The sequence below is a fragment of the Chiloscyllium punctatum genome, chromosome 32 (genome assembly GCF_047496795.1).
Source record: "Chiloscyllium punctatum isolate Juve2018m chromosome 32, sChiPun1.3, whole genome shotgun sequence".
NCBI lineage: Eukaryota > Metazoa > Chordata > Chondrichthyes > Orectolobiformes > Hemiscylliidae > Chiloscyllium > Chiloscyllium punctatum.
Window position 1 is genome coordinate 38,267,599 of NC_092770.1, and position 16,404 is coordinate 38,284,002.

General features: G+C 37.9%; 1 protein-coding gene across 1 annotated transcript in view; it reads right to left on the reverse strand.

Moving 5' to 3' along the window:
• Nucleotides 1-16,404, reverse strand: part of LOC140458064 (coiled-coil domain-containing protein 91-like) — a 190,071-nt gene that overhangs the window by 159,877 nt on the left and 13,790 nt on the right. The window contains exons 5-6 of the mRNA XM_072552108.1: nt 5,919-6,103; nt 669-869 (exon numbers count right to left, since the gene is read on the reverse strand). Of these exons, the coding sequence (XP_072408209.1) occupies nt 669-869; nt 5,919-6,103 (386 nt within the window). The remainder of the gene's footprint in view (nt 1-668; nt 870-5,918; nt 6,104-16,404) is intronic.

A 16,404-nucleotide genomic window follows, 5' to 3' on the forward strand; every position in this document is an offset into this window, starting at 1 on the left:
AGAGAGACAGAGAGAGAGAGAGAGAAAGAGAAAGGAGACAGAGAGAGAGGGAGAGAGAGACAGAGAGAGACAGAGACAGAGACAGAGAGAGAGAGAGAGAGAGAGAGAAAGAAAGAAAGAAAGGAGAGAGAGAGAGAAAGAAACAGAGAGAGACAGAGAGAGACAGAGACAGACAGAGACAGACAGAGACAGACAGAGAGAGAAAGAGAGAGAGAGAGTGAGAGAGAGAGAAAGAAAGAAAGAAAGAAAGAAAGAAAGAAAGAAAGAGAGAGAGAGTGAAAGAAAAAGAAAGAAAGAAAGAAAGAAAGAAAGAAAGAAAGAAAGAAAGAAAGAGAGAAAGAAAGGAGAAAGAAAGGAGAAAGAAAGGGAGAAAGAGAGAAAGAAAGAGAGAAAGAAAGAGAGAAAGAGAGAAAGAAAGAAAGAAAGAGAGAGAGAGATAGACAGACAGAGTCAGAGAGAATAGTGTAGAGGGGTCACCTGTAGTGTGACATGAATCCAAGGCCCTGGTTGAGGCCATCCTCATGGGTACCAAACTTGGCCATCAGCCTCTGCTCGGTCACTTTGTGTTGTTGCCTGTCCGAAGTCCACGTTGGATGATGGTCACCCAAAGATCTGACGCTGAATGGTCAAGCACAATGTACACTCTTACATATAGTATAACAGTATACCTCTTTTATTCCGAGCTCCTTCTCTTCTGCAGTAGAAAGCTTTGCTTCAATCATTTCTGATGTTTCTTTGTAGCATGCTTCCACTTTGTCTATTTCTACAGGTGCCATATGATGTGCAAGAACACCCACAGGCTCTCTTTTCTCAGGTAAGCTTGTTGATGGAGGTACTATGATCAGTGATGATTGGGGCATTTGCTGAACCTGTATTTTCAACATAAAACATTTTTATGTTAATTTGAACTCCACACCATAAAGCAACAACTAAAATAAAAATATTAAAAATGGTTCATTACGCATTCTTGAAACAATTGGCTTATAGCTCTAAATTTCCTCCTGCAATGCTGTAACATTGTGGATTTGTTGGGCCGAAGGGCCTGTTTCCATACTGTAAGTAACCTAATCTAATCTAATCATTTCCCATACAGATTTAGTAACATGGAACTTAAACAGCAGGCCCAAAACATTTAACATTACTGTCAATTGCTGAAGTAAATAAAACAGAGAAGTAATGAGAAACTAATAACATTGTAGCTCTGCATTACTGTTGCATATGTACCTACAGTTCTTTTTGTAACTAAAGTCTTCCATTAATGATTTTCTCAGAGTACAATGTGACATTAATCTTGCAAATATGCATGTTTCCTTTTGACCATTATTTTTGATAAGCTGTAATTAAGTTTGGAGTGTTTCCTATTTCATGTACATTCTGGAAAGGAAAAGATCCTGAAATGGCACTCTTAATGATGAGCCTAAAAAGATTTACTGTTCTTAATACACGTATTTAGATTTAAGATATTTCCTTAAACCATCATTGCTTCATTAACTATTTCAGATTAAATTTCTGGATCACAAGATGTCACCACACAGCAGTGCAGCCCTAATCAAAAATAAAATAAATTATAATAATGCATTAAGTTTGACAATGATAGTTCTCAATCTCAACCAGGCTGCTAAAGGAAATCCAATCAAACTTCTACATAAGATTCAGGAAACTTCCTAAAAACTTTTTCAACGTTTATATGGAAGAGGAGTGCCAAGCACCTCACCTATCAAGAAAAACGACATGACCTCAAGCTATATCTTGAGTCAATCCATAGCTTTTACTTTCACTATTATATTCAACCATCCAAGTATATGTCTACTTATGCTACAGATGATGACATTGAGCTGAAAAGGTGTACGATCAGCTGACCTCTTCCCTCAGCCAACCAAGCACATTTATCTGCACATTTTTCAAACACTCAGTAATCATCTCCCAACTTTCAATGCCAACATCCACCATCTCCATACTTGCCTTGCAGATACCTTTGTAGTCAGTGTATACATGCACAAGTGGTTGTTTGCAGTACGTAGTTCACTTTTGGGTATAGGGTCATCATTCAACCAATCTACGTGGCTGTCAGTGCAAGACTACAAGACTTTTCAATTGATTACCTTGCCCCGAGAAATACCTAGGATGCATCCAAGACTGAAAAGTTGGAAATTATTCAGCATTTTCTCCTACTGAGCATATATTGACAAGGTCACTGGCAGACATTTATGATAAGCAATTCCACCCAACTAAAATACATTCCAGGAAGGAAGAAAGATTGCAAGAAGGGGAAAAGCATCAAAAGCTAAAGAAACATAAAGGCAAAAACTAACGCATTGCATATTGCAAAGGTCAGTGGCAAGCTGGAGGATTGGAAAACTTCTAAAGACCAACAAAAAGTTTCCAAAACAAAGTTATAAAAAGAGCAAAGGTTAATTATGAAAGAAAGTTAGCACAAAATATAAAAATGGATAGCAAAAACATCTATAAGAATATAAAAAGATAGTAACTAAAATGATTGCTGGTCCCTGAGAGGATTAAACTGATGAATTAATAATGGTGAACACAGAAATGGCAAAGACACCAGACATTATTTTGCCTCAGTTTTAACAGTCGAGGATATAGAAACCACAGCAATAGTTCTAGCCAATGCAGAGGCATAAAACAATCGTCATAATTTGGAAAAACTACTGAGTAAACTATTGGGATTAAAAGCAGACCTTTAATGGGAAGGTCCTCGGGAGTGTTGCTAAACAAAGAGACCTTGGAGTGCAGGTTCATAGCTGCTTGAAAGTGGAGTCGCAGGTAGATAGGATAGTGAAGAAGGCGTTTGGTATGCTTTCCTTTATTGGTCTAACCATTGTTAGATGGTGCCTCAAAGTATTCTCTGGCATTTCATTTCTGCACACTGTGGTGAAATGCCAAGAGAATGTCTGTTCAATCGAATTGAGGAGCTATTTGTTTTTATTTGGGCAGTATGGCTGATGTTGAAGTGAGGATAGGATTTCAAGGATATAGCCTAGCCATGTAGCACACTCAGAAATGATTTGTTTCACAGTCAGCAATGAGTGCTGAGTATACGGTTTAGGAGAATCATGTCTTGTGAAGATCAGATCAAGCTGCTGCTAATGTTCTGATCCATTATCTGGAATCTCTTGCAGCTCAGTTTATTGCAAGAAGCTGTTTGTTGTTCAGAGTCTGTCGAAACAACAAAATTCAAATAGTCACTGTCCATTCCCATTTATCTTTTCAAAGCCATGATATCCGTAGCAGGAAGGTCCTAACTCATGATCTGCAACAGCTTGTGTTGAAAAGCCCCAGTAAACTCAAGATATGTCTCTTAGGAATTCTGTTATTTGCAGCACCATGTTCCTCATAAAACTTGTCTTCTGCTTCTGTGAAAAAGAAATGAAAAATGTTGTGGAAAACATTCAAGCATAACTACTCAGGGTTTTTTATTCACTTGTGGGATGTGAGCATCACCGGCTGGCCAGCATTTAGTTGCTCTTGAGAAAGGATGGTGAGCTGCCTTCTTGACACACTGAAGTCCACATGCTGTCGGTTGACCCGCAATGCCCTTAGGAGGAAATTCCAGGATTTTGACTCAGCGATAGAGAAGGACCCAGTTTAAGACTTGAGGTAGATGGAGAGAATGTGGTCTGAACTATTTTGTGAGAAGATTCTATTACCAAGGGTAGAGAGTTTTCCTTGCAGCAAAGCCTATTCCTTGCTCAAACACTTCCTCTGCACTCTTCCCTGCCAGATGAACATGTAATATTTTTCCTTCAGTGATCCATTCTCAACAGGCCTGATGTCTTGCAGAGACACTATGTCCACGTTCAGCTGCAGGAGGTCAAAATTCATAAGCTTTAGACTGAGATTGTGAGGCAAGCAGTTTTCATGTGTTACGACAAGAAAGTATAGCTGGACATTTTCCAATGAAGAAACTGAAATGAGAGCCCAAAAACACATTTGGCTCATTTCCCCCCCCCCCCCCCACATTGCTATTTGCCAGTGATATAGCCTAGAAATGAGAAGCAAACTAGCACACTGAAGTGAGAACCTGCTAGGTCTGAGTTTACTCAGACACTCACGAAAAGAATCATAATCAATTAGGCACAAAAAACTTATGCTAAGAGTCAACAGAATTATAAACATTTTTCCACCAACATAGTTAAAGTACTAGCTACCTAATAAAAATATGTATTTTGTCATTATGTTGAAGGCTTTACTTTGATGTTAAGAAATTACTACCAAAAATCATATAGGGTTAAAGTATCAGTGTCACTTGTGCCATCATCATTGATTCGTTTTATATTTTAAGGTTCAGCTTTCAACTTTATAAATCCAATCAAGGGCATCAGAAAAATGCAACCGTAGCCAAATTTTTAATGTACATTGTCAATCAGCAAAGGTCCACAAAAGTAGTCAGATGGAGTTATAGTGAAAGAAACGTCGCCCCAAGTAGTCTTAAATTTCCTCAAAGTGCCATTGTTAATTTTTTAGAGAATTATTCATCAGGAAGAGATGTTACCCCCACAAGTTTCCAGTTATCTAACATATTCTTTATGCAACTCTGGTGTAACACAAGTATAGAAAACTTCAAGTTACTGACTATTCACTCAAGAAAATCTCATGCAGCAACTGCTTATCTTCTCAAAGCACTCCACAGATTTGTGGCAGCAATAGACCACTGTCTGGTAGCAAGGTAACCAAATCTGTTGTACTGGCTATTTCCACCAAATCACCTGATGACATCTCACCATCAACTTCAATTCAGAATAACACGAGTTGATCTAGATATCAACTATGTCCAATGGGCACCCTGGGGCAGAAGGCAGAAGCAACACATAATCCCATCTAGTGAAGACCTATATGTACTCAAACCAAACATATCTAGCAAGTGCAAGACAGGAGCTGCACACCTTAGTGCTATCAATAAATTTTATTCTGCCTCAAAATATTACCCCTGGCTCAGTTAGTTGTTCCCTCACCTCTGACAGAAATTTTGATCTTCGAATTCCATTCAAAAACCTGCACTCAAGTAAGATGCTCCATTGCAGTACCGAGAGAGAATTTTGCACTGTTGATCAAAGCTGCCATTTTCAGATAAATATAAAATCAAGTTAGTGTCTACCGTCCCTGGGTAGAAGTAAAACTATCCCACCACACCTCTTCAAGACCAGCAGCTAAGTTATTCCTGGTTATTCGTACAATTGACAACATTTAACCAGCTTTATATGACAGAAGTAAAGTTAAACCACAGTGCTTTAATTACATCCAAAATTGCCATATATAGAGCCAAAAACACTTACCAAGAAAATGGTTCAAATTAAACAGCATACATTTTGGGAACAGGCTTTAACAGTTCCTTTACTTCTAAAGCCATGTTCACTGTACCTTATGGGCTATAATTACGATTACTGTAGTGTTTTTCATTCACTACAAATAGGATCTAATGCAAGATAGTTTACAAATCAAGTAATTACTTGAGAAGCAACAAAATGTCTTTCAAATAAAAAACCCAGAAAACAGAACACTGTTTTCTTGAATCACAACTAATAAAAATGATACCACATATTTGAACTCTTATCAATTGATCGAGCTTTTTCTTCAGCAGATATGATTCGTGTCCTGATGCTCCCTGTTAGACACAATTATAACTTAATGACCTGCTCTAATTCACCTTTATAACTGATCAATGTGAGAGGAGAGTCTAGAATCAGTTTCCTGCTGTTCTCATCATCACTTACAAAGATTAGTTAACCATCAACTCACCCAACTAAGAAAGGAATACGTTGTACAAGAGAACAAGATAAACAATATCTACTACACTATTGGTTAACAATTGTATGATTAGACCAATCAATTAAGGGATTCTTTAGTTGCCCAAATTTCTTTTTTCTTATCCATTTCCTTAAATTCAATAGTAAACTTACATGTTTGCTCTTTTCCATTAACGTTGCTTGTTCTAGAAAGGCATTTTCTCCTGATTCAGCTCTCAAGGCATAGTTTGACTCATCTTCTGGTAGAGAGACAGCTTCTGCAGAGCAGCTTCCAACAGATTGTGCAGTCTGGTGGTCAAGGATATCTGAAGAACTTTGAGCCAGTTCCACTGCCTGTCCTAATGCAAAAAAATACATATCATTGGAAGAATGACAATGAAATTAAAGTAACATGATAATATGCTCGGAACAATTGCAAAACTTGTTTCTAACCATACTGGCAACTTGACATGTAGAACTGTAAAATAATGTCTTGCACAATCAAATCAAAAGGTATCTTACAGGCAAAGTAGCATTTCTGAAATGTAATAACTGCTGCAATATAGGAAACATATTCTAAGCTCTCTCAAAAAACAATGTCTTTACAAGAACATAATTTGTTTTTGGAAAGGTCATGAAGGGAAACATGATTTCAGAGAACGAGGTGAAAGGAGAGTGTGATAGTCCTTGAAATCAAGGCCTGAGTGTGGCCTCAATGTGTCCTTGCAAACAGAGAACCAGGAACAAGTCCCCTGCTCTTCTAAAAATAGTGCAATAGACTGTTTTTTACATCTTCCTGGAGAGAGTAAGGCCTTGATTGGATGCTTCATCTGAAATGCACCACACCTCTGACAGTGCAGCACTCCCTCAGCACTACTGTGAAATGTCAGGCCAAATATTTGTGCTCAAGTATTGGAGTCGGACTTGAATGCACAACCTTCTGGCTTAGAGGTGGAATATTATCGACAGAGCCAGGGCCAGCAGAAAACAATGTTTTTCCTTCTTAAAACTAGTTCTTAAACTATTCAAATACAAGGAGCAGACTCTAGTTTAGTTGTTTAATTTCTTTAAATTTAGAGTAACAGAACAAAAGAGCAAATTCCAAAATTAGGCATTTATCCAAGTCCATTGCTTGACCAGTTGAATATAAGCAATAATTCAAATGGAGTGATAAATGATAGCCTTAAGATCCAGTTGAAGTCTCATCCTTTAAGAAACAACATAGAACCATTAAATGTAGCTTAATGATCATGTTTCATACTGAAAACTGAACAGATATAATAAGGAGCTTAAGTTCCTGTCACATCAAGCAAAAAGCAATGCAAGGCAATCCTCGTTTCCCTTACATAAATATCTAGGTAAATCTTCAAAAATAGTAGAGTCCATTATGACTCTTCAAAACTGTTCTGAAGAAGTCATACCGGACTCAAAACATTAACTCTTGTTCCTCTCTCCACTAATGCTGCCAAACCTGCAGAGTTTCTCCAGCTTTCTGTGCTTTTCTTTCAGATTTCCAGCATCCTAGTATTTTGCCTTTATTCAAAAATAATCTAACTAGTGTGTGACAATTCAAGTTCCAGATTCTTCTCTTCCACAAAGCCTTATTATTCTAGGTCTTCACACAGATTATTTGGAGCCTGCAAGAGGAGATTCACGGAAAATTCCATCAGCAAGAAGCTCTGAAGAGAGCCACAGAACACCAGGTCTTTCTTTCTAAACTTATAAACTTTAATACTGATTAGGTACATGGCACTTCATTTGTTACTGAAGTTTCCAGTTATACAGGCCAAGTTAAAATAATCCTTCACAACTGAAATCGCAGATTTTCATACAGCAAAACATACTTCCAAACGAAAGTGCTATATGATAGTTATACTTCCATAGTTGTAGCAACTGAGGTACATTAAACACTGTCAACTTCACTTATGCTGGTCAGAGTACCTTTCTGAACAAACAAAACTTTACACTCAAGTGTACACTGAACAGCAGAGTTACAGGAAGACAGAACACCTTATATGCAGCAAGGCTAATGAACATGGATGCATTAAATTCACTTACAGGAGTTTATGCTCAAGCTGTGGTGTCAGTTTCACATTCATACCAACAGTAAAAGTCTTTAATGCACAGCAAAATGAATTGTGTATTCCAGGCTGTCAATTCAGTTCCAGCTATTAAACTGAAGCCAACACAGCTTCACTCACTGGCCAAGAGCTCCTTTAGAGTAATCCTCAGTAGAAGTGGTGAAACTGGATCAGAGAGAGGGTCACCATTTTATATCGTAATTTTTACACTGAACTAAGTCCACTGCACCAGTAAATGTGGAACAAAAATAAGGGGAGTGTGACAGCCTTGACAAGGCTGCATTCAACCAAGTGAGACGTCAAGGAGTCCTACCAAAACTGGAATCAATGGGTATCAAGGGCAAATTCTCCACTGGTTGGAGTCATGTCTGACACACAGGGAGATGGCCATGATTGTTGGAGGTCAGTCATCTCAGTTCCAAGACATGTCTGCAGGGGTTCCTCAGGGTAGTGCCGTAGGCCCAATCAACATCAGCTACTTCATCAGTGACTTTCCCTCCATCATAAGATCAGAACAGAAGTGTGGACATTCGCCAATTATTATACATTTGCAACTCCTTAGACACTGAAACAGTCTACGTTCAAATGCAACAAGAACTGGAAAATATCAGGCCTGGACTGACTGGTGGCAAGTAACATTCACATCATACAAATGCCAGGCAATGACCATCTCCAAAAAGAAACAAATCTAATCACCACCCTAGATATTCAGTGGTGTTACCATTACTGAATCCCCTACAATATGTATCCTTGGGGTCACCATTCATCAGAATCTCAACTGAACTCACCATATGAAGAGGTTACAAGAGCAGGTCACAGGCTAGGAATACCATGGCAAGTACCTCACCTCCCGACTCCCCAAAGCCTGTCAGTCATCTACGAGACACAAGTCAGGAATGGGATGGAATACTCCTTAATTGTCTGAATTGGTGCACCTCCATTAACACATTAAGAAGCTTAACACCATGCAGGACAAAGCAGCCTGCTTGATTTGTACCACATCAACAAGCATCCACTCTCTCCATAACTGACACTCAGTAGTAGCAATGGATCTACAAGATGCACTGCAGAAATTCACCAAAGATCCTGAGACAGCTCCTTCCAAATCTACAACCACTTTCATCTATAAGGACAAAGGACAGCAGATACAAGGGAACACCACTACCTCCCCTCCATGCCATTTACCATCCAGACGCGGAAAAATATGTCGCCTTTCCTTCACGGTCGCTGGGTCAAAATCCTAGAATTCTATCCTTAACATTGTGGGTCAACCCACAGCAGGTTCAACGCAGCAGCTCACCACCACCTTAGAGGGCAACTAGGTACAGACATTCCAGCCAGCGACACGCACATTCCACAAATGAATTTTTAAAAAAGTAACTAATTTATACCACCTTACCAGGATTTCTTAACACACATTGTAAGTCCTCTAAATGCAATGACCTGCTAATATTTGTTAAATGAGGAACCCTGGCAAATACACTAAAAGAACTTTCAGCTTCAAAGTACCATCGATCCATTTATTTCCATCACTGAAGCAGCAAATGGAAAAACTGAAAAAACCATAGATGCTGTAAATCAGAAACAAAAACAGAAATTGCTGGAAAAGCTCAGCAGGTCTGGCAGCATCTGTAGAGAGAAATCAGAGTTAACGTTTCAGGTCGAGTGACCTTTCCTCAGAACTGATGATGGCTAGGAAAATGTCATAAGCAGCAAACGGACTTAGTTTAAATGCCTCAGTTGAAGGATGACATTTTACAGAGGTGTCAATCAAGATTAAGTGTTGAAGTGCAGAAGTTGTGCTTGAATTCAATAAACATGAATGTGATCAACTAAGCTAAGCTGATATTGTTCATCACTGCAAAGACTGGTCTCGTGGCAATAAACAAAAAGTATTTTACACAAGACTTTAATCTCTTAAATACCATTGTGTCTTGTGATGCTGCCCGGAGGATTCATAGCCACATCTGTGATGTTATAAACGATAAGCTCTAACATCAAAACAAGAAAGTGAGTTAGTGCTGTAGAGAATAAATGTATTACCATGGGCAAAGAAAGGAGTTGGTTAACCAACAAGAAATACAGTAGACAGAAATGGATTATTTCCAAGTTGGCAATATGCAATGAGTGGAATGCACAGATACATCGTGTTAAGACCTCAACTACTTACAATCTATGTCAATTAGAGGTCCAAAAATATGATTCCAAAATTGTTGTTGACACAAAGGCATTACAGCTAGTTGAGAAGAGATACAATGAAACTGCAAAGTGATATATTAATTGAGTTGGTAAAAAAAAATTGATAAATGCAGTGTAATGCAGGGAAATGTGAACATGCCCAACTTGCCAAGAAGAACAAGAATGCAGACAGCCTGCAGAATCTGCAATACAGAGGACATCCTGAATGTCCTGGGACAGGAGTCACAAATAGTCAGTCTGCAGATATATTGAACAATTAAGAAGGCACATGGACTGTTGATGTTTATTGCAAGGGAAATGGAATAAAAAGAATGGGCATTTTGCAATCGTTGTACAAGGTATTGGTGAGATCAGAACTAATTGCCCCTCAGACTCTCACCATTTATTCACTGTCATTTTATATTATTGTTCAGTCATGAGATGTTGCTTCACTGACCGTGAGAAGCAGCAGCAGAAGCTGGTAATTTCATCCATCATGTCTGCTTCATTATTCAATAAGATCACAGCTGATCGGATAACCCTCAACTCCACTTTCTTGCCTTATCCCTATAATTCTCGACCTCTTACTGGTTAAAAACCTATGTCAACCTTGACTATAATTAAGCATTTAGCCTGGATAGTCCTCTGCAATAAAGAATACTACAGATTGTCTACCCTCTGAAAGAAAAACCATTTTCCTCACATCGGACTTAAATGGCCAACCACCTACTCTGAGGTTATGCTGTCTGGTCCGAACCTCTCCCACAAGGGGAAACGTAACTACCCTGTGAAGCCCACAAAGAATCTTTTGTGTTTCAATTATTTCTTCTTTCTTTCTTCTAATGAAGACAAATCCAACCTACTCAACAAAAGGCATCTGGATGGGTATATGAATAGGAAGGGTTGAAAAGGGATATGGGCCAAACATAGGCAAATGGGACTAGATTAGGTTAGAATATCTGGTGGACATGATGAGTTGGATCAAAGTGTCTGTTTCTATGCTGTACTTCTCAATAACTCAAAAATCATTTACCTTCCCTATTACCTACTTTCCACATTTTAAATAATATTCAACTCTTCTATTCCTGCCAAAGTTCATAAACTCACATTCGAATGCCAAGATTTTATCCACTCACTTAATCTGTCCATATCCCTCTGTAAACTGGGTTCTCCTCACCACCTAGTTTTTATCATCCCCAAACTTGGCAACAGTATATTTACTACCCTCGTCCAAGTCATTATATATATTGTAAACAGTAGTGGTCCCATCATGGATACCTGTGGCACTCCATTAGTTATAGGTTACCATCCTGAAAATGCCTTCCTTATTCCAACTCTGTCGTCTATTGGTTAACCGATCCTTTATCCATGTTAGGATACTATGCCTAACGCTCTTATTCATAAACCTTATTTGCACTACCTTGTTAAAATGCCTTATGGAAATTCAAATATCTACCGGTACTCTTTATGTTACACCGCCAAACCTCTAACAAATTTCAGGCACAATTATCCCTGCATGAAGTCATGCTGATACTGCTTGATGTTATTATGTATTTCTAAATACTCTGCTACTACATCCTTTAGGCCAATAAGAACATGACTAACCTGATTATGGCCTTAACTCCAATTTCTTAATTGACCCCTAAAAGCCTGAACATCCTTGGTAAATCAAAAGTCGGAATATATTGAAGGCTAAGTCCAGCGATAAACTAGCCTCCACTGTCCTCTGCATAAGAAAATTCCACGCACTGACAACCGTCTGGAAGATTACATTCTTCATCTCAACTTTAAATGATAGATTTTATTTTTCAAACAGTGCTGCCAGTTCTAGGTTCTCCAAAAAAGTAGAAATATTCTCTCAGCATCTACACTGTCAAGACCCCTCAGAATCTTGTATGATTCAAAAAAATCATCTATTATTCTGTTAGACACAAACTGCTCAACATTTCTTCATAAGAAAACCCCTTTATCCCCAGAATCCTTCTCTGAATTGCTTCAAATGCAAACATATCCCTTCTTAAGTAAGGTGTCCTAAGCTGATCACAAGGCTCTCAGTGTGGTTTCAAATTCCCCATATATTTATAGCAAGAATTCTCTATTATATACTTGCAACAGAAACCTTTCTAATTTCTTGCAGTACTTTATTCTAACATTTTGAGATTCATATACAGGGATTTTCAGATTCCTTTAATGCATCATTAATCAGAATCACTCCATATAAATAATATTCTGCTTTCCATTTCTTCTTTCCAAACTGGACAACTCTTTTTCCCTCGCAGGAAACACCAGCTGTTAATTTTTTTTCTCCCCCACCCACCTAACTTATCTATATCCCTTTTAGCCTCAATTTATTTTCAGACCTACTTTTGTATTATCTGCCAATTCAGCTATAGGTACAATCATCCAAGTCATTACTATAAATAGTTAAGGCCCCAACAGTGAATCCTGCAGTAATCCACTGGTTACAGTTTGCCAATTATAAATCCCTGTTTCTGGTTATGGAGCTAATCCTCTATCAATACTAATATATCATTCCAACACCATGAGCTCTTACTTTGTGCAGCAAATTCTATGGTCATTTATGTGGCCTTTAGAAATGCAAATGTATGATATTTACTCTGGCTCCCCTTTATCCACTTAAGTTTATTGGATTTCCTTGAAGATTTGTCAAACGTTTTGTTAACCCTTATAAACTGATGGTCTCTAATTGTATAACAATTTTGTCAGCTTCGTCCTAAATAATGGATCCCAACATTTTTTCCCAATGACAGATGTTACACTGACTAGTCTACAGTCTGGAATTAAATAGTCAAGCCATCAGGTCCAGGGGACTTTTCAGTCTTTAGTTCCACTAGTTTGCCTAATTCTAGTGATTATTATTTTCTCCCTCCTTTTTACCAGTAGATTTTTTACTATTTTTAAAATGCTTTGTGTTTGCAATTGTGAAGACAGATATCAATATTTGTTCAATGTCTCTAATATTTTCAGGTTTCCCATTTTAAATCACCCAATCTCACATTTTAAGGAATCATGTTGATCTTACTACTTTTTTATATGTATATAGAAGCTCTTAATATTTTTAAAAGTTTGTAGAAACTTATGTCCGTTTTTATATTTCTTGCTAGTTTTCTCTCAAATTCCAATTTTCTTCCATTTAAATCTTTGCTTCGAAAATTCGACAAAACATGTGAGTTAATATTAATTTTCATACGATCGACATTTTGTTTCTTTCAGTCTTATGTCATCTTTACTTCCTTAGATAGCCACAGATGGTGCAACTGTCTTATAGCATCTCTCCTCAACAGAATATATTTTGACTGAGAATAATGAAATATCTCCTAAAATATATGGCACTGCTTCACTACCATCTTAGTTTTTAAACTTAATTTCCCATTCCACTTTAACCAACTCTGCCTTTACTTAATTTTAAGGTACTAGCTAAAGACACAAAATTTTCAGCCTCCAACTGAATGTGAAATTCAATTATGTTACAGTCTCACTTACTTACAGGATCCTTCATTATAAGATAATTAATTCTGTCTCATTACACTTTACCAGATCTAAAGTTTCTTGCTCCATTGCTGGTTCCAGAACATGTTATTCCAAACAAAAACTGTCCCAATGCAGTCCATCAATTTATCTGCCAGGCTACTTTTACTAATTTGATTCATATCTACAAGATCACAATACCTTATTTCTATACTGCACATTCTACATAATTCTATTTAACTGATCACCCTGTTGTTCTTTCAACAGTGCCATCAGTATTTCCTTTTATATTTACCTAAGCAGAAAGACAGCACATGGATTCAACATTTCAGCAACTTGTTTCATAAAGCAGCATTAACATTATTGGGAGTTTTGAGGAAATCAATATTTACTCAGGAAGCAAAAGACTATAAAGGAAGCTTTTTAAAAAACTTTTTCCAGAAGAATGAGCTTTGAAGAAGTTTCTAAAGTGCGCAGAAAGATATATTATAGAAAGAGAGTTCTGAAATATAGTCATAATTGAAGTGGATGGAAGAGAAATGACCAGAGGGCCAAGGTCAAATTCATAGTAGACAAATTGCAGACAGAAAATGCCTCTAATGTATAGTGTTAGAGTGCACAGGCAATGTGATTAAACACGCAGTCCCATTAAATTTCTGCATGAAGTAATGTCAGAAAGCTGATTAGTACCTAACAAGACATGATGGATCTTACAGATGAGCACAAGAATCATTCATTTAAGGATAGGGAGGTCAGTATAGGTCAACAAAGACTGAATGATGGGCAAGCACAATTTTACATGAGACTAAGGTATGGGCATGTGTTTTAGCCAGACCAGAGCTCATGGAGGATGGTGGATTGGGAGGCAATAAAACATTTGGTACAATCAAGTTTGAAGGTGACCAACCATGAACGATTTTTCAGAAATCAAAGTGCATAGCTAGAGATGGATTTGCATAAAACTGCAGAAATCACTGGAGTGAGTCATGGCATCAGAACAATATCAAATTGGAAGGCTAAACTGTGAATGACATGGTTGAACCAGAGACAATATAAGAAGGGAAATTAACAAAGAAAGTCAAGGCAGGGAATTTGGAAGCATAGGCTGAAGATAATGTCTTTTGTCTTCTTAATGTTAAGGTGGATGGACTCATGACTCATCATATACTGGTTGTTATACATGCAGGCTAATAATAACAACACCAACAGCTCAAGGGTCAAGGAGTATGTTAAAAAGATAGGAATCGGTATTACAAGCAAATACATGACAACTGTACTTTCTGTCTGCAGATGCTCTTCAGACCGAAGAAGGAAATCCACCAGTGAAGGCATTATAAAAAAATGCAAAGTTAAATTAGGTCAGATATTAAGTCCTTCGTGGAGTTTGAACCCAGAGTTTCTAACCAACAGACAAGGGCAGCTACCAAACAAAATGAAATTAAAGGAAGGAGTACAAGATGAATCGCACCTGTTATTATGTGTCAGCAAGGTAAAAAAGTCAAACAGCAACAATGGAGAAAATATGCTGCTTGACCTTTTTGTGCAAATAAGAAAAAAGTGGCATCATGCAGCCTAAGAAATATAACGGGAATTAGCAGGAAAATGTTCCACTAGTAAGAATCATACCTAGCACAAAAGAAAATGGTCAAGGGTTGTGAGAGGTCACTCATCTCAACTCATCAGTGCAAGAGTCTCCCAAAGTGTTCTTGACCCAACCATCTTCAGCTGCTTTATCAATGACGTTCTCTCCATCAGAAAATCAGATATGGGGAGCTTCAATTAGGATTACACAATGTTCAGTTATCATTCATATGACTCCTTAGAGACTGAATTAGACCACATCTAAGGTCAGTTCTTAACAACAGTCATGTCAAACTTGAAATGTTAATTCAGTTTCTCTTTCACTGACGCCACCACATCTGCTGGGTTTCCTCAGTATTTTCTGGGTTTTTTTTTATTTCAAAGGCTAAGAATACTGCAGCAGTTAACTTACTTCTTGATTCCCAAACTCTGTCCACCATCTATAAAGGCACAAAGCAAGAGAAGGTGTGATGGAATACGCTGTACATGCCTGGATGGCTGCAGCTCCAACACCCTAGAAGCTGGAGATGATCCAGGCTAAAGCAGCCCACTTGACTGGCTTTACATCCACAACCTTCTACACGTACAACAACAGCAGTGCATGCCATTTCCAGGATATAATACAGAAAATCACCAAGACTCCTTAGAAAGCATCTTCTAAATCCATGGCCACAGCCATCTGGAATGATAAAGGCAGCAAAAACATAGGAACACTGCTCCCTACAAGTTCCCTTTCAAACATTCACTATCTTGACTTGGAAACATATTACCATTCTTTCCCCTGTATCTGGATCAAAGTCCTGGAACTCCTTTCCTACCAGCATTATTTATGCACCTACACCAAATGGACTGCAGCATTTCAAGAAGGGCAGCTCACCACACCTTCTAAAAAACAATGGCGGATAGGCAACAAATGCCCAGCCAGCAAAGCCCAAATATCCAGTCAGATTTTTAAAAAATAACACATTTAACTTTGGAAGGAGTTACGTTAGACTCAAATCATCAATTTCGTTTTATTCTCCACAGATACAGCCACACCTACAGAGTTTTGCCTGCACTCTGTTTTTATTAATGCATAGGTTGGCAATGATCTGCTCTGGATTGACACATAGTAGTCATATTTAAAAACAGAAAACACTTACTAACATATCTGGAATCCATTTAAAACAAGGGTAAGAGTTAATTGCAGACTTCACAATAGATCAGAAGGAGTCATGTTATTGCAGTGCTATAACTGAGCCCTTTCCATCTGGTCTGCACAAAAAGTAACTGAAGTTAACTTTATTGTTAGATAGCATACATGTTACTTTATATTTCAATTAAAATATTAA